At 41.4% G+C, this 19,438-nt stretch overlaps 1 protein-coding gene across 3 annotated transcripts in view; it reads left to right on the top strand.

Moving 5' to 3' along the window:
• The window catches only part of FSHR (follicle stimulating hormone receptor), a 97,696-nt gene that overhangs the window by 64,319 nt on the left and 13,939 nt on the right, over positions 1 to 19,438 (top strand). For all 3 annotated transcript variants that reach the window (XM_072140333.1, XM_072140332.1, XM_072140331.1), the window contains 4 exons: positions 7,435 to 7,506; positions 15,706 to 15,783; positions 18,187 to 18,255; positions 18,339 to 18,413. In XM_072140333.1, coding sequence (XP_071996434.1) covers positions 7,435 to 7,506; positions 15,706 to 15,783; positions 18,187 to 18,255; positions 18,339 to 18,413 — 294 coding nt within the window. The remainder of the gene's footprint in view (positions 1 to 7,434; positions 7,507 to 15,705; positions 15,784 to 18,186; positions 18,256 to 18,338; positions 18,414 to 19,438) is intronic.

The following is a 19,438-nucleotide window of genomic DNA, read 5'->3' as shown; positions in this document are numbered from 1 at the left end:
TCAGCAAAAAATAGCAAGGCGATTTCCTATCCCCGACATACTGCAATTACGAAGATATCTCTCGGCATCTGCTGTATCATGCACACATTTCCTTGTGGACTCTGTCGGTGTCTATGATAAATATTTTCTTGAGGTACAGATGTAGCCCAACACTGCCTCTAGCCAAGTTTAATCTGGGCACAAGCTAAAACATATGCTAACGCCTTGGCGCGGTGTCAACAGACTTTACAGGAAAATGTTTGAAAAATAGAATTCTGCCACACGTGAGGATCTCGAATTGTAGGCAGCACCTTACGGAGGACTCATTTCATTAGTTGTATTAATGAGTGTGGCCAATGGGGTGACCAGATGGTGACAGACAGTGACAGACAGACAGACTGCTAAGAATCACTGGTCCAAACACAAAAGTTTCTCAAAATTTTCCCTTGGGCTCCTCGTCCAACTTCTTCTGGCACCCACCAGTTGATCTGTCTGTACCTTTTAGCAGCTCATGTGACCCATCAATGAAGGACAAGCAGCTTCTGAGCTATGTTAAATACATAGACATAATCCAGCCATAAGGGGACATTTATACGTTTTCTGGCATGGAAGTCCTGAAATAATCACAATTACTGCAAAATTCCAGTAAAAGTGATTATTTTCCCCCACGCCATCTTCACTACAGGTGGGCATAGAGGGAGCCTAAAGTGGCAGAGTGGACGGACTGCCTAGACCATTCCAATGTTCATTTTGATTGTTTAATGTTTTTTTGTGCGAAACTACTCCAGCTCGAATCTGGCGTAGCTTTGGCCACCAGTGCAGCCACCTGCCACATACATCAAAAGGCCTAATCCAGAGGGGTGGGCTTTCCATAATATGCCAGTTTTCTTGTGTAGAAGCACTGAAATAATCAAACTTTCCCCTGGCTTTTAGGGGCACCTCTGTCAGTAGATTGGGTACTCTGGGGGACATTCATCAAGGCTTGTTTTCCTTGGCAGCCTTGTACATAGTTTTCTGGCATACAAGGCTTCACACAATCAAAATCCCTGGTGCACGGCTAGGAATAGTGATTATGTGCCCCCTTTCGCCTCCTCCACACCAAGTGGGCATGGAGGGGCATGAAGGGAACCATCGATGGCAGAATATATTGACATGTGGCATTAAGCATTAGGGGACTGGAGCCTCCTGATATGTCACAAATGGTGGGAGGGACAGGGTTTATCAAAACCCCCAAATACTGTAGACATAACCTATACTTAGGTGTGGACCTCAATATCTTTCACCCAGAAACTCCATTAAAAAATCAACCACATGGGTTTATTGGTTCAGCTGTTAATAGCTCAGGAATGTACCTAATAAGGTAGATCTAATGGTAGGTTTCTACTATCTACCCGACCTCTATACCATACCTGTGTAAATATTTTTACTTTTATTTATGCAAATGATCATCAGAGGCTACTGGGGGGTGGAGTAGCCTCTCTGGGGAGCAGGAGCAAAGGCTACTCCACATCCCTGTAGTATCAGCCAATCCCATCTTCCAGCACTTCCTCTGCATACTGCTGGGAGTATGTGCAGTGGCTCTGGCTCCAGAGCTGCATGGGGCCCTGCTATGTGCGTGCGCTCTGAACAGACTTTCAATGCAGAGCTAAGGTGCATGCGCAGAAGTTCCGGCTTTGGGATGAGTGGAAGGGAGCAGGAGTGTGCCGAGGAGGTGCTAGTTGCTGGGATCAGCTGATGCTACTGAGACGTGGAGTAGCATTGGTTCCCCTGAGAGACTACTCCATGCCCCAGTAGCCTCTGCTGCCTAAATAAAAGATAATATTTTTCTCAGCATCTACTCCATGTAAATACTATACAGGGACAGTAAAGGGGTCAGGTAGATAGTAGAAAACTACCCTTGGATCTACCTTATTATGTAGATCCCTGATGGTAGGTTTCCTTTAAAAGGAACTTTTACAAATATGCAAATGTGCCTCGGGGGCTTCTGTGTACATCACAAAAGCCCCTCCTGGCTATGTTTGTTGTCACCGATTCCCTGGCAGGAGAGGAGAGGAAGGAGGTGGGCATAAGTGCCAAAGGAAGGCATGAATAATTAGCAGCCAATGGAGCCGTGTGTCATACACAGGAGCCCCTGAGGCTCATTTGCATATTTTTAAAGTACTTTTTCACGAAAAACAAGCCAATAACAGTTTAATAAGGAACAGATCCTGTTTCAGGGAGCTCACGCTCATGTAAATGTGCTTGGGATAAAACCACTACATCCATGTGGTTGATCTAGTTAAAAAGATCTCAGATGTCATAAAAGATTGTAGACAGTAGTATGTTTGCATTTGCAGCACCCAAACATAGTGCAGGAGTCACTTTAAAAACAATTAAGCCTTTCTGTATAATAAATGAGTGCAGTTTCTGCGAAGAGCGAGCAGTTACCCATGTAAGGTAATACAGAAGAGGCGCAGACAGCACTGTATGAACAATGTCATACCGGACACGATCATTATTGCATTTTTATCATTGTTATTGTTTCCTCCTGACAAATTTCTCGCTCCCAATCATTTCAGTGGGAAATTCTATGCCAGAGGTCTCAGAATGAAAAATATTAATAATGAAAAGCCTGAAAATCCTAGGCACACTTTCCACGGGCTGTTACGGTACGCAGCAAATTCTTCTTCCCAGTAAAAGCTGCAACTTCTCGTTTCCAAAAATAGTCGTCGACTCGAGCCAACTTGGCACGGGGATAGCAAATAATTATTAAATCAGATTAATGTTCTTGGTATTCAACATGACAGTGCGAGGAATTTACACCACTTTGCATTTCCTGTTAATAACAAAAGACATTTAGGAGAGAGCAGCGAAGTGCGGTGTCAGTAGATATGAGCCGCGCAATTCCACCTACGTAGGAATATATCTACATATTGTACATTTGGTGGGGAAATATAGCGAAAACAGTCAATTATGCAAAAAGAGAAACTTGTCGCATTTGCTGAGGATTTTTTCCAAAATTCTAGTCCACTTACTTGTCTCAGTAATAGTCTGATACAAGCGAAAGAAAGACAAAAAGTTGCGGCACTCACCTAGTTAGGTGAGATCCGAAAATACGGCTAGACGAAGCGCAAGAGTGCGTGAAACGGCCCGTCGCCGAAGTTTTCTCCGTGCTACACCTCCCTGTCCTATGCACCGTTTTAAATAAAGAAGACTAACTGGGTGAGTGCCGCAACTTTTTGTCTTTCTTTTGCTTGTATGAGATACTTACCTGCTAATTGCTGGCTGAGCACCACCCGCGAAAACTACATGCACCCGTACTGTATTACAGTGCCTTTGCCATCCATTGTCTTTCACTCCTAGTCTGGTAGTGCCGACGTTTTTCTGGACGGTTGTGAACACTGCCCGAGACTCTCCTTTGTTGCATGTCTCAGTAATAGTTTGTGTATCTCTATATCCTATATCTATTTAAAGGGGTTCTTCAGGAAAGTGATGTTGATGAATTATTTATAGGATGGATGGAGACCCAACGCATGACCACAATTTAAGCTGATCCTAGCCTCGGACAGGAGATGAGCCGCAATTCTGGGTGCCGAGTGACCACTAGACAGAGAATGAAGCTTAACCTCCCTAGTGTGGGATCCCAATGATTCAGATATTGATGACCTTTCATAATATCATCAATATCATTAAAGAGGAAAATCCCTTAAAGAGGACCCATAAAAAAGCAGCTCCTAGCGCTAGCCCATTTTTAGCAGTGATAAATGGGAACCTTCCGATAAAGCTAACAGATACTGCCGCAAAGTACAACAGGAGCGCCGGACCGTGCTCAAAGCAGCCGGGCGTATTCATGAGGGGGCGGGGCTAGGAGGCAGTGACTGCCACATGAAGATTGGCAGTCAATACCGGCCTATGGAGTAGGAAGGGCGGTCCGGGGATTCCTATTGTTCTGAGCGACAGTGTCTGCTACCTTTATTGGAGGGTCCCGATAAAGCTAGCAGTTTATCACTGCTAAAAAATGGGGTAGCGCTAGGAACTGCTTACTTTAGTAAGTAGATCCTAGTGCCTTTTTTATTGGTGGCAGGTCCTCTTTAAATGCATGCCCTTGTTGCTTCTCGAGTTGAGCTGAGCAGCTGCCGCACATGGCCAAGCTGCCCCATTCATGGCGAGTGCCGTACTTGGTAATCATATCAGCTCCGTACAGATGAATGGAACCGCTTGGCAATGGACGTCCTGCTTCTCCAATCATCCCGGAGAGTGACGAGGAGTCTGACAGGGGTTCATCAGACCCCATCTGACCCCTCTACTAGTGATCTGTTGGGGTCTCATCACTGAGACCCCCACCGATCAGCAAGTTAACCTCGATCCACCGGGAAAATCCCGTAAAGCCTTTCCCAATGTATTTACCTTTGAGGGGTTGACCACTAATAAGAAACTTAAGGTAAGACCCATAAATGATTATTGAGACCAGTGATTAGAACAGAACAGTGGAATCCACAACTGGAAACATACACAAGGCCCTTAGGCTGAGCTGAGGCAGGAGATGCCCCAAGAAGAGAAAATTATATGAAACAGAGATTCTTATTTATCTGTTTTTTTTGCAAATTATACTTTATAATTTCACACTTCTCATAATTCATATTCATCTGTTCCTTATCAGGAAATTGATTGTTGCTGGTTTTCAAGATAATTAAATTGTAATTCAGTTAATGTAAGAAAAGCTTCTGCAAATCAGCACTTTTCTCAGTTTTTTTCATTTCTAGAACAAAACCTAGAATATGATAATTGGATTCTATTAGTAGTACTGACCATACAAAGATGCAGTTTGTGTTAGGTATTGTCCCTGGAGATCTGTGTAATCATACCTATGTGTGTGTTGCAGCAGAAATGGATTCATATTTCTAGATTGTAGCTGGACTTGGAGCACTGAGGGAGTCCCTTGCACTGCTGTGTTTTTTGGTCTCTGCATTACACTTCTCCACAGCAACTGTGCTCTAATATCTAACCAGAAGCCTGCTACTCCTCTTACTCAGAGGAGAGGAGCTCTGGAGATAAGTGCACTATACTGATCCAAGTCTAGCTACAATCCTGGAATATAAGTGCATTTTCACAGTCCCACAAAAAAACTAACAACACACAAATATATTATTACACAGGGTCAATACCTTAAACTGTCTGCAGCTTTTTATGGTCAAACCCGTAGGTAGACTTCCTTTAAAGGGGCAAATTGGATACAAGAAAAAAAACCTCTAGGGACAAGAAAAAGATACACCCCTTATCTTTTAAGAAAACCCCTTTTAGCTCATTCTGACCTGATATATAGGTTCATTTGACCATCTTATACTAAAATATTTTTAGAAGGTGGATGAATTCCCTGAATACTACAGATATTTAAGAGTTTTTGTGACGAGTAAGGCCAATAATTTTTTTAATATATAAATTACTACTCTGGAGAAGGGTTGAGTGGAACTGTTCAGGTTTTGGTACCCAGATGATTACCCCCACCAGTAATGTCAGCAACGATCACGAGTATTTCACTTTCAATGGCAACATCAAAGCTGCCACTGGCATTTAACTAGGACCTGTATGGGGTCAATTTTGGACCCTAAACTCCTTAGACCTGTGGTTTAGGTTAAAATATCAACTGATGTATTACATTTAAATGTAAAAAAAACAAACATTTGTACTAGATGTGAGTCCGATGAGGCACATTGGAGTCACATCAGCAGATCCCGCCCCAGCGTCTCCACTTGTGTGGCGGGAAGTACAGCCGGGGCACCCTCCTGGATTCACTGTACCTATGACCCTGGATTTTTTTCTACTAAAACCATGTAGGGGGCTATTTGGAACACTAAACCACTATAAGGACCTGTGGATGGTTTAGTCTCCCAAATCTTCCTGATAGGTTGCCTGAAAGGGGGTTGGCACATGCGCGCCACCAATTTCCAAACAACAAAAATTCTGGAGTACATAGCAGCACGCCTTCTGGTTAAAGTCAGGGATCGGGGACCGGAATCCACAATATTCAACACAGACCCCAACATTGCAGTTTGGGTCTATTCATCACTTTAGGGTCCCATCGTCTATACTTAAAAGGGTATTCTCGTCTGGGCATTCACATTCAGTCTCACTAATCTTCCATATATAAACATTTCTTCAATTGGGTGTTATTAAAAAAAATGTTCCTGTGTGAAGATTATTTCCTATAAACATGTTGTCCCTTAGAAACGAGATAGCTTCCTCGGTTACGACCACGTCACATTTTGGCAGTGGTGGCCAGACATGCGCTATAGAGCCCTGTCTGACCACCTGGATTCAGTGATCATTACCACAGGATGGATGTGGGTCATGCAGTAGCTCCCGGACATTTCATATACAAAAACTTTTTGTTTCTTTGTGCAATCCCTCCAGCAGAGGTGGTCGTATCCAAGGGAGGCAGTCTTGTTTCTAAGGGACCATATAACTACATTTATGAGAAATTATCTTCACATAGGAATTTTTTTTTTTAATAACATCTAATTGAAGAAATGTTTGTATATGGCAGATTTATCAAACTGAATGTGAGTGCCCAGACGAGAATACCCCTTTAAGTCCCCAGATATCATTGGAGAAGATTGTTTATATCGCATCCTTTGTGCATCGGTTACTTACTGTTCATTCATACTTTGGCTTAGCCATCACATGCACATTTAATGTGACGCCACAGTTTGTTTTTATTTTTTTATTTTTTTTTTACTGTTCTTGCACAAAAGCTGAAACGTATTTTCTCGGAATGTTAATGTAAGTGTTGGGAAACCCCCTATAAAACACAATTATTTCCCCTTCAGCTGTGGCGGTCAATGCAAAATGCAGCAAATTTGTTTCCGACAATTAAGCCCCCGACTGATCTCCTTTGACCTGCGTTTTATAAAGACCCTATTTAAATATTGGAGAAATGTTCATATTTTACATTTAATAGTTCTGCGCCTCCATGCTGACTGCGGAAGGCTTAATTGTTTCTTAAGAAGCAAAAAAAAAACATTTAGAAAAACCCCAAACCATAAGCCACAAGCCGTCTCTGCTTTTCAGTCCTTAAATAATTCACACAGAGCCCACGTTAGCAAAACGAATGCAAACATATTATCATGTTGGAAATACAAAGTATAAAGTATATATTCACATAATGCCGTCATGTGGGGAATTATTTCGCTGATAGCGTTGTGGATTTAACAGCCTTCCCACGGATACTGTAATTATAACACCTGGGGTATTCCAGAATCCAAATTTTAATACTCTTATTATAGAAGGAAATACAAGGCAGCTTCCCGACACAGATCTCCTATAATACAATAGGTTCAGTAACCTTCTAATACTTCATCATTGTAATTCCGCTGATACCGCCTGACACTATCCCAGGTTGGATTCTTACGTCTTTAGCTACGAGCCGAAGAATTTTTTTTCGAAACTTAATTTTCGATTGTCTCTTTTTGGCTTTAGGTTCATCTACAACACCGGGATACATTTTATTCCTGACGTTTCCAGGATACGGTCGCTGGAAATAGTTTTTCTGTAAGTTTTTAATAAATCTTTCAGCACTTTACGAGATTGGAAAGTTGCTTGGTGCGTCTCTTATTAAGGTGTGTGGAAATGACAGCGGGTAAGAACAGGTGGGTGCACGGAGTGAGAGAGTAGGACGGCGCAGAGAGATTTTCGAATAGAAAGGTTAAAGTGACGAAGACTAAAAGGAAACAAAATGCATAAAGTTCTGATGCATTGTTATGGCCTATTTTTCTTTTTCCTATTACAATAATCCTGAGCCCAAATGTTACCTTGATGGAAATAATGGATTGTGTATTTTATTTAAAGGGAACCTGTCATCAGAAATTGACATCACGTATGTTGTCAAGTATGTGGACAACCTTCCAAATCATGTTTCTTTAATGGATCAGTGTAATGGCATCATGCAGCACAAAAACTTTGAAGGTGGATAGGAAGGAATTATAGAATTAAAGTCAGGCACACCCCATCTGAGATTGCCCCGTGTCTTCCACCATTGACATCATGCACCAGACTTTCAGACATTAATAAAGGTCTGAAATATTTGGGGGTTGTTTTAACAGACTCTAAAAATGATATAGTTCCCTATATCTTGGTTAGGTAGAATAAACATAGCTAAGACGTACCTGTTGCCATGTATATTATACAAGATAAGATGCGTCCCCTTCTGATTCCCCTCAAGCTTTTTTAGAGAACTGCAGAATATGTATTTTAGGTTTATAAGAATGGGAAGAAGACATAGGGGCACATTTACTTACCCGGTCCTTTCACGATCCCCGATCCGGACTGTCCGACGAGGATGAAGTCCAGCGCGATTCACCAAGATCGTGCGCCCGATATCCTGCATGTGTCACTTCCCCCTCTGAGGTCCGCCAGAGTTCAACATCTTCTTCCCGGTGTATGTGAGTGCTGATCTAGCAAAGCAATTTGAATTTTAAATCCCGTGCTTAGTCCGAACAGTCGGGTTGTCTGACGGCCACGCCCTCGATTTGTGCCGCATGAAAGTCAGCGCGATTGCACCAAAATCCGATCGCGTGCGCAAAAAAACCCTGTTGGGGGGGTACAAATCGGAAATAGTCAGGATGGAAAAGCGGTCCACAGACCCTTAGTAAATGTGCCCCATAGAGACAATAAGGAGATAGAGTGAGACGTATCACATGTTGGTGCTCCTGTGTAGGATAGTGGCTATGCCCATGCATTCCTGTCCAAGCCTCTTGATGCACCTGGTAGGTGGCACGGCCGCCGTGCAAAACTATGCTAGGTACGACCTGCCGTAGTTTTCTGTAAAAGCCTGCATACAAGCACAAGTTTTTCAAAATTACCCAAGCACAGGTACCCTCTACGCCTCATATTGGTAACAGACGGCCCCACATGAATACGCCAGGCCACTGCACCACAGTGTGGCAAACTTTGCTGGCACTGATCATGGGTGTTAGCTGCCGGATGCATTTAAATCCTGGAGGTGCAATCAGTTGCCATGAAAGCCTCGGGTCTTTGGCAGACCCCAGGCTATCTGGTTTCTGCAGATTCGTGGCTCATTTGTGGCTCATTGTAATGAATAATGTGCAAAAATGCCATATCTTGCAATACAACGGTATTGCAGTACATGGTAGGAACAATCAGTCCATCTAGGGTTAATGTACACTAGAGGGTATAAGAAATAGCCCAAAATTTCGATGCGCCACAATCTGATCGCTTGCGCCAAAATCCTGGAGAAATTCGGCGCAAATCGGAAATTGTCGGGAAACCCGATGAAAGTGCACGATTCGGATCCTTGGTAAATGAGCCCCAATAATGAAAGCGTCATCAAAAGTTGCAAAAAAAACATCCGTTTCCCAGTACATGGCATTTAATATTAAACAGTGCGATAATGAAGTGCAATTTATAACGCAGAAAACAAGCCCTCACACAGCTCTTTACATGGAAAAATAAAAAAGTTATAGACTTTTGAAGGTGGAGAATGAAAAATGAAAACTAAAAAAGACCTTGGCGGGAAGGGGTTGAATCTTTGTGGTTTTGTTTTGTATTTAATGGAATGATATAGTCATAAACTACAGTGAAAAATAAAATCTATATTTAAAAACACACAATCCACTATTTTAAATCAGTAGTAACCAGCGCTCCCCTCCTCCCTTTGCACGGGTCACAGAGCATGCCCACAAGTAGAGATGACCGAGCACTAAAATGCTCGGGTGCTCGTTACTCGAGCCGAACATTTCCAGATGTTCGAGTGCTCGTTTCGAGTAACGAGCCCCATTGAAATCAATGGGAGACCCGAGCATTTTTCAGTAAAATTATAAACTTAACGAGCACAGTGAAAATACACAGTGCAGAACAGATTGCAGATGTTCGGGAACATCTGCAATCTGTTCCGGAGACACGCGTGCAGAACGGTGTTCTCCGCAATAGTATTTGAAGAACAATATGTGTGAAGAACAACTTGCAGATGTTTGGAAACATCTGCAAGTTGTTCTTCACACATATTGTTCTTCAAATACTATTGCGGAGAACACCGTTCTGCACGCGTGTCTCCGGGACATCTGCGATCTGCTCCGGAGACACCCGTGCAGAACGGTGTTCTCCGCAATAGTATTTGAAGAACAATATATGTAGAGAACAACTTGCAGATGTTGCCAAACATCTGTAATGTGTTCTTCACACATATTGTTCTTCAAATACTATTACGGAGAACACCGTTCTGCACGCGTGTCTCCGGAACAGATTGCAGATGTTCCCGAACATCTGCAATCTGTTCTGCACTGTGTTCTTTCACTGTTTTCTTCAATTAAACAATTAAATGAAATGTTTTAATTGTATCTTTTTACTGTTCTTCACTTTTTTTTTTAAAATTAAATGCTCGTTATCGAGCAGAGCAAATACTCGTCCGAGCAACGAGCCGGTCCGAGTATGCTAATACTCGACCGAGCATCAAGCTCGGACGAGTATACTCGCTCATCACTACCCACAAGCCATCTTATAGAGCTGGCTAGCATGGATATTATGCACCACAAAGGAATTGTTGAATTTGAAATGAAAACTTTTTTTGCAATTGTATTGATCACAAATATTGAACACCTATAGTCTGGATACAAGATGAGATAAGGTTGGGCATGTAGGATACAGGTTATGGCTGGTAACCTGATATACATTGGCCCCACAGATGTTGCATTTTTCCCTGTAGATCCTGCACAAATAGTTAACATCCAATGGGCCACATTTATCACTTCTGTGCGCCTAAGTGTAGTAGTTGCGCCTAAATTCTGGCGCACTGTTTTGCCAGAATTATCACAAGCTACAACCATCTGTGATAAGTATATTTTCTGCCTCTTATTAATCACTTTACTTTAACACAGTTTAGGCGCAGTTTAGGCGCAATGTTAGATTCGGGCACTTACATGTGATCCTGCTACAAGCTCCTCTCTGCTTCTCCCACAGCCCAGAATGAAGATAACACTCACAGCAGCACCCAGGTGTGTGACACCCTGCACCCAGTGACCTCCTCAGCAGGGGCTTCTCCAGGAGGGGATCCCCCAGTGCTGGTCTCCTGCTGCACCCCTGTAATTCTGCACAATATCCCCCTCAGATACTGTGCAGAATTACATGGGGGACACTTGTTTGCAGTATCTGCAACATTCTGCAAACTTGTGCAAACTTCTCTTGCTCTTGCTGTGAGCTCAGGTTTTGCAGAATATTTTGTAAATAGAAGGTGATGAACTGTAAATAGAGTCTGCAGCTCCTGTCTGTAATGTATCTAATTGTATCTATTATATGTTCCAGTGTCTGGCTGAGCTCTGCTGCTAGAAATGAGCTGTTCTGCAAAGGGGCTCAGTGCTTTCTTCTCAGATAACGCCACCTTCGGGCTGGAGTGTTTTTGCGCCCGTTTTTGCGCCTAAATGCAAAAGTCGCACGTGATGAATATCATTAGGCGCAGCAAAACATCTGGAATTGAACGATAGATGAGGGAAAGGTGGTTATTTTTGCTGCGCGGCTAATTTGACGTTTAATCGCAAAAATGGCGCAAAAACGGTGCGCCTAAACGAAAAGGCGCAAAAACAACAGAAAAAACAAGTGATAAATGTGGCCCAATGCATTTTAATTTAGGTTTCTTTTTTGTGACATTTTTTCTGGTGTTTTGTATTCATTTTCTCCTCTATAGGACTAAACAAATCAAAAAATGTATAAGAAAAGCACCAAAAGCACAATTTTTGGGTGAAAAATAACAATTGGAGAACTAAATATAACCTTGTTCATAGAAAGATAAAGGAATGGAGTAATATATTTGAGATAGATAGATATGAGATAGATAGATAGATAGATAGATAGATAGATAGATATGAGATAGATAGATAGATAGATAGATAGATGGATAGATAGATATGAGATAGATAGATAGATAGATAGATAGATAGATAGATAGATAGATAGATACAAGATAGATAGATAGATAGATAGATAGATAGATAGATAGATAGATAGATAGATAGTAGGCAGCACCCTGGAGTAAATAGGAAAGGGTGAGTCTTTTATTCCATCCGTGCAACGTTTCAGTGTAGGCACACACCTTTGTCAAGCTCCTGTACTGCCCACTTACTGGACTAATATATTGGGACCCTAGCCAAGGGGTTTACGGCTATTTGCACCCACCCAGGTTTGTTCTGCTCTGAACATTCCTTTTTCCTTTTTTTTAGATAGATAGATAGATAGATAGATAGATACGTAGGGAAAGTCCAAAACAGCACATCAAGGAAATAGCAGTGGTGGGTGCAGGCACTCAGAACCAGGCTTTAGGTCCTCCAGAGGTAGGTAATTGAAAATAGGCAGCACTCCAAGGTATTCAGTGTAAAGAACACCACTTTTTCACTGAATACCTTGGAGTGCTGCCTATTTTCAATTACCTAGATAGATAGATAGATAGATAGATAGATAGATAGATATGAGATAGACAGACGGATAGATAGATAGATAGATAGATAGATAGATAGATAGATATGAGATAGACAGACGGATAGATAGATAGATAGATAGATAGACAGGGAAGAAAAAAATTCCACAGCAGCACAGCGTCAAAACAGAGCCCCTGACAAGGGGGGGTGCAAGGACTCAGCAGTCCTGGTAGAAGACTTACAAGCATATATAATGTTTTTTATGATAATGCTAAATAGAAGTTAATTAAAAGCAAAATTTCACTTTCACGCTTTAATTATAATGTGATGTAAGTTCACTATTCAAATTCTGCAATTTGAGACAATACAAAAAACTTTGATCCCAAAGTGCAGTTACTTAAAACACTTTAAATGTCCTATCTATCTCCTATCTATCTATCTATCTATCTCCTATCTATCTCTATCTCTCTATCTCTCTATCTCTCTATCTCCTATCTATCTATCTATCTATCTATCCATCTATCTATCTCCTATCTATCTATCTATCTATCTCCTATCTATCTCTATCTCTCTATCTCTCTATCTCTCTATCTCCTATCTATCTATCTATCTATCTATCTATCTATCTATCTATCTATCTATCTATCTATCTATCTATCTATCTCTCTACCTATCTCTCTATCTATCCCTCTATCTCTCTATCTATCTCTCTATCTATCTCTCTATCTCTCTAAATCCATAAAATTGAGACAGCACTCCAGATAGTGAATGGAAAAACGGAAGGGTTTATTCCAAAACCGGCGACGTTTCGGTGTTTGTCACCTTTTTCAAGCTTGAAAAAGGTGATAAACACCGAAACGTCGCCGGTTTTGGAATAAACCCTTCCGTTTTTCCATTCACTATCTGGAGTGCTGTCTCAATTTTTTGGATTTAGAGAGATAGAGAGATAGATAGAGAGATAGATAGATAGAGAGATAGAGGGATAGATAGAGAGATAGATAGAGAGATAGATAGATAGATAGATAGATAGATAGATAGATAGATAGGAGATAGAGAGATAGAGAGATAGAGATAGATAGGAGATAGATAGATAGATAGATAGATAGATAGATAGATAGATAGATAGATAGATGATAGATAATAGACAGATAGATAGATAGATAGATAGATAGATAGATAGATGATAGATAATAGACAGATAGATAGATAGATAGATAGATAGATAGATAGATAGATAGATAGATGATAGATAATAGACAGATAGATAGATAGACAGATAGTTTTCATTCTCTTATGTGACGGGCATTGTTTTTTTGTTGTTTTTCTCTATACATGTGCCATAAAGGAACTTAGAGGGTTGTCCACTTTCAGCAAATAATTGATATGGGCCACATTTATCACTTTTTTGCACCTAAGTGTAGTAGTTGCACTGTTTTGCCAGAATTATCACAAGCTACAACCCTGTGTGATAAGTATATTTCCTGCCTCTTATTAATCACTTTACTTTAAAACAGTTTAGGCGCAATTTTGGCGCAGTTAAGGCGCAATGTTAGATTCAGGCACTTACATGTGATCCTGCTACAAGCTCCTCTCTGCTTCTCCCACATCCCAGAATGAAGATAACACTCACAGCAGCACCCAGGTGTGTGACACCCTGCACCCATTGACCTCCTCAGCAGGTGCTTCTCCTGGTGGGGATCCCCCAGTGCTGGTCTCCTGCTGCACCCCTGTAATTCTGCACAGTATCCCCCTCAGAAACACTGGTGTCTGAGGGGGATTCTGTGCAGAATTACATGGGGGACACTTGTATGTAGTTTCTGCAACATTCTGCAAAGTTCTTTTCTCTCTTGTTCTGAGCTCAGGAGTTTGCAGAATGTTTTGTAAATAGAAGGTGATGAACTGTAAATAGAGTCTGCAGCTCCTGTCTGTAGTGTATCAATGTGTCTATTATCTGTTCTAGTGTCTGGCTGAGCTCTGCTGCTAGAAATGAGCTGTTCTGCAAAAGGGCTCAGTGCTTTCTTCTCAGATAACGCCACCTTCGGGCTGGAGTGTTTTTGCGCCCGTTTTTGCGCCTAAATGAAAACGTTGCAAGTGATGAATATCATTAGGCGCAGCAAAACATCTGGATTGGTAAGATAGATGAGGGAAAGCTGGTTATTTTTGCTGCACGGCTAGTTTGGCGTTTAGTCGCAAAAATGGCGCAAAAACGGTGCACCTGAATAAAAAGGCGCAAAAACAACAAAAAAAACGAGTGATACATGTGGCCCATGGTTTGTACAATGAAAGTTATACTATTTTCCAATATACTTTCTGCATCAGTTCCTCAATGTTTTCTGAATCTCTTCTCACTGCTCATTGTTTACTTCCTGTGAACATAAACTGGTCCATGGTCATGTGAGGTCACACAGGTGCACAGCCCGTTATATATCCCTGGTCAGGTGATGTCACACAGGTGCTCGGCCCGTTGTTACCCTGGTCATGTGATGTCACACAGGTGCACGGTTCCTTATATCCCTGGTCATGTGAGGTCACACAGGTGCACGGCTCATTATATCCCTGGTCATGTGATGTCACACAGGTGCTCGGCTCGTTATATCCCTGGTCATGTGAGGTCACACAGGTGCACAATTCACTATATCCTTGGTCATGTGATGTCACACAGGTGCTCGGCTCGTTATATCCCTAGTCATGTGAGGTCACACAAGTGCACAGTTCACTATATCCCTGGTCATGTGATGTCACACAGGTGCACTATTCACTATATCCTTGGTCATGTGATGTAACACTTGACATCACATGACTAGAGACCATTTGTTATCCACAGGAAGTAAACAATGAAGTTCCTTCAGAATGACAGAATGAGGAATAAATACATAAAGTATAATGGAAACTTGTATAACTTATCATACATGTAATATCAATTATTTGCTAAAAACGACAACCCCTTTAATGTCATGGATAACAGCACTTGATATTATTGTCTGTATTTTCTAAAGTTTTCTTTAACTGAAAGAAAAACTCCTCTTTTGATATAACTTTAAAAAAAAAAAATATTTTAAGTGTTCCATGCGGTTAAATAACAGGCACATCATTTTCTGACGCTTTGATTTGCATTATTATGTTTTTTTATGATAATGCTAAATAGAATTTAATTAAAAGCAAAATTTCACTTTCACGCTTTAATTATAATGTGATGTAAGTTCACTATTCAAATTCTGCAATTTGAGACAATACAAAAAACTTTGATCCCAAAGTGCAGTTACTTAAAACACTTTAAATGTCCTATTTTTCAGCTAACTATCGCTTATTTGCCACTTTTACTTTGTAGGGATATACAAGATAATATAAACGTGAAGAAAGTAGGAAAAAATACATTCGCCGGGCTCAGCCAGGAAAGTGTCCGGTTGTAAGTATGTCCATCAATTGGTAATGCAAGAGAAACCTCTTTCTTGTGCCATCATCTTAAAGATAAGTGGGGGTCTGACATTCCTAAACTATGATGTAGTATTTATAGTAATGCAGATATTGGAAAGAGACATCTTCAGGGCCTCCTAAGGTTCCAGAGCGTGGGTGCTTCCTCTACACCACCTTATATACCCAAGTAGTCCCAAGTAGTCAGTAGCATCACTGTATCAAGTCCTTCTATTGGCCAACAATAGAACCAAATGCAGGCAGCACCACAGGTAGACACAAGAGGAGGTAAGTTCTAGTCTCCACCTGGGGGAGGCTGTGGATGTTGTGTATTTGGACTTTTCCAAGGCATTCGATACAGTGCTGCATAAAAGGTTGGTGCTTAAAATGAGACTGCTTGGACTACTGGAAAATCTGTGTATTTGGGTAAGTAATTAGCTTACAGAAAACAGAGGGTCATCATTGATGGCACATTCTCAGATTGGGTTGACGTTACCAGTGGAGTGCCACAGGGGTATTGGGGTCACCTCTTTTTAATATTTTTATTAATGACCTTATAGTGGCTTTACACAGTCAAGTTTCAATATTTGCAGATGATACTTAGCTCTGTAAAGTAATGTATACTGAGGCTGTATAATATTACAGAGGGATTTGTGGAAGCTGGAAGAGTGAGTGGAGAAATTATTGATGAGGTTTAATGTAGATAAATGTAAAGTTATGCAGTTGGGCCATGGAAACAAAAGGTACAATTATGTTCTAAAGAGTCAATTACTAGGTAAAACTGCAGTTGAAAATGTCTTGGGGATATTGGTGGATGGTAAACTTTGGTGACCAGAGCCAGGCAGCTGCTGATAAAGCAAATAAAATTATGGGATGTATCAAGAGAGGAATAGATTCTCATGATAAAGACATAGTTTTGCCCTTAAAGAAATCCCTGGTCAGACCACACATGGACTATTGTGTACAGTTTTGGGCCCAAGTGAATAAAAGGGACATAGTAGAACAGGTGCAAAGGAGAGAAACTAAGATTATTAGGGAAAGGGGGGATTAGAATACAAGGACAGATTACTACGCAGAGATTATGGCCGATCAGAGCTGCCTTTGACTTCTACTGTATCCGGTCAAGGAGTGGTGAGCACGCAGTGGACCACCACGTCATGAGCAAGCCAGGTGGCCACACTGCAGAATATAAGGAAGGTGCTATACAAGTCCTGCCCGTATTACAGCATGGCACCCTGGGAGGAGCTAGGAGTGCTCTCCTCTGCCATGTCTACCCAGCTGAAAACTTCTCCCAGTTTCCGAACTGGATGCATCAGATGGTCATATACACTAAGCATTACCTTGCATTGACCATACACTATATACGCAGAGTTTTATTATTTAGAAGCAGTGAATTTGGTGCTCCACACCATGTGGAGGGAGCTTAGAGGGGCGCGGAAGCCGTTCCCTGTTTTTACGCAAAACTAAGCCAGGCTGGACCGTTGTTTTTCGCAACGGTCGTGCTGCGTCCTGGATGCAACAAGAAGCCTAAGCCTCAATTAAAAAATTGACACCGACTACTGCAATGTTTTTTCCACTGACGGAAGGTCTAACACCACAACCTGACAACAAACAGGTGTGAACTAAGCCTAAGGCATATATAGCTACAGCTTAGTCCACACCTGCATTCCACAGGTTCCATTCTTCCTTCCATTACTAGATTTCGGAAAAAGGTGCAGGAATCTATCAATAACAAAAAAAATAATGGTAGGTATCCTCCATACATTGAAGTCAATGGGTAACGGAAGGTGAAAGAAAAACCTTCTGGGGCAGATTTACTTACCCGGTCCATTCGCGATCCAGCGGCGCGTTCTCTGCGCTGGATTCAGGTCCGGCCGGGATTTATTAAGGTAGTTCCTCCAACGTCCACCAGGTGGCGCTGCTGCGCTGAAGTTCCCCGGAAAGCACTGGAATACACCGAGCCGGGCTGAGTGAAGGTAAGTGCAAGCTCCGCGACACTTTTTTCTTTTAAATGCGGCTTTTTTTCCGAATCCGTCGGGTTTTCGTTCGGCCACGGCCCCCAATTTCCGTTGCGTGCATGCCAGCGCCGATGCGCCACAATCTGATCGCGTGCGCCAAAATCCCAGGACAATTCAGGGGAAATCGGCGCAAATCGGAAATATTCGGGTAACACATCGGGAAAACGCGAATCGGGCCCTTAGTAAATGGCCCCCTCTGTTTTTAGTTTCCTCAAACCGAGAGTCTAATGGAAAAACCTGGAGCAGGTGTGAACTGAACCTTCGATTATTAGTTGAATCTATCTTTTCAGAATTATGATATAACTTTTTATCAATGTATTACATATTGTGCCTTCCACTTCTTCTCCTTGAAGTTTATTTTCTACTTATTTGCCTTCCAGGTGGCTGGTACAGAACGATATTGAAGAGATAGAGAACCACGCTTTCAACGGCACAAATTTACATGAGCTGTGAGTTTATTAGGCAGGTTTATCTGCTGCTTGTTTCTATCTTTTACCTTTATTCACGTCTTGATTATTTTTTTTTCTATCAGAGTCCTGAGCGGCAATCAGCGACTAACTACATTACCAGATCTTGTTTTCCATGGAGCCACTGGACCTGAAGTATTGTAAGTTATATCTCTACTTGATGAGGTTTAAATTAAATTTCTGAAATCTTTAGTTTTGTCTACAGCTCAGATCTATGAGAGAGAACAAATCAATACTTGAGTTGTAGAAGTTTAGTTTGTAATTCTGAGTTGTCCATATAGTAACATAGAAACGGCTTGCATACCGCCTCCCATTGGACTGCTATATTCCAGTTTGCTAAAATTAATTTGAGATATCCATGACCTCTCCAAGGTGTTTCTCATTGGTAGATATAGAGTGGACATGTTTACCATAGGATTTACCTCCCAAAAAAACAGTGGACGTCTGATACAGCAACATGAAATGTTCAATTTTTGTAACTTTTCATTTGTTTCTTACCTTTTTACTATTGGTCTTTAAACTCATCTCCTGTAAACTCTTGGGACTTTCTGAAATTGATTTCTAAATCGTTTTCTAAATGGATGGAGCTGGATCCAGCCAATCATATCTCTAACATCTTATGAGCAATGGGACTTTGCTTCTCTTAAAACTTTTTGTAAAAGGTAAACACAGTTTCAACTGTATAAAAGTAAAACAATAAAATTAGAAGAACATTGTATTCTAATTATTGCATTATGTCCCAATGACCATAATCTTCCTTTACTTGTTTATTTCTATCTTAAATTCAGTCGATCTTTCTTTCCAGTTGGGTCATGTGATCTCATGATGACTTTTTGGGAATCTTATCTTTTTGTTGTCCCTGGGTGTCCCAGACTTTTTGGCATGGACTATACCACACAGACTGTTCACAGGAGGAAGCACAAACTCCTATTACAGCTACTACTGATGAGGAGACAGCTTCTTGTAACACAGTTATAATGTAGAAGATGAGAATGCAGCCTCCCTGACTGTATACTTATGGCACAAACACATCTTAGATTTTTTAGGAGGATCTATATTGAAGAGGAAGTACACCAATCTCCCAGCAAACAGAGATGGTACAAATGTGTAACTGCCTGTGTGATGCTGTGCTTAGGTATAATGGGAATTATAGAAGGCAACGATC

This window comes from Engystomops pustulosus, chromosome 3, assembly GCF_040894005.1.
Source record: "Engystomops pustulosus chromosome 3, aEngPut4.maternal, whole genome shotgun sequence".
NCBI lineage: Eukaryota > Metazoa > Chordata > Amphibia > Anura > Leptodactylidae > Engystomops > Engystomops pustulosus.
This window is presented reverse-complemented; position numbering and strand designations above follow the sequence as displayed.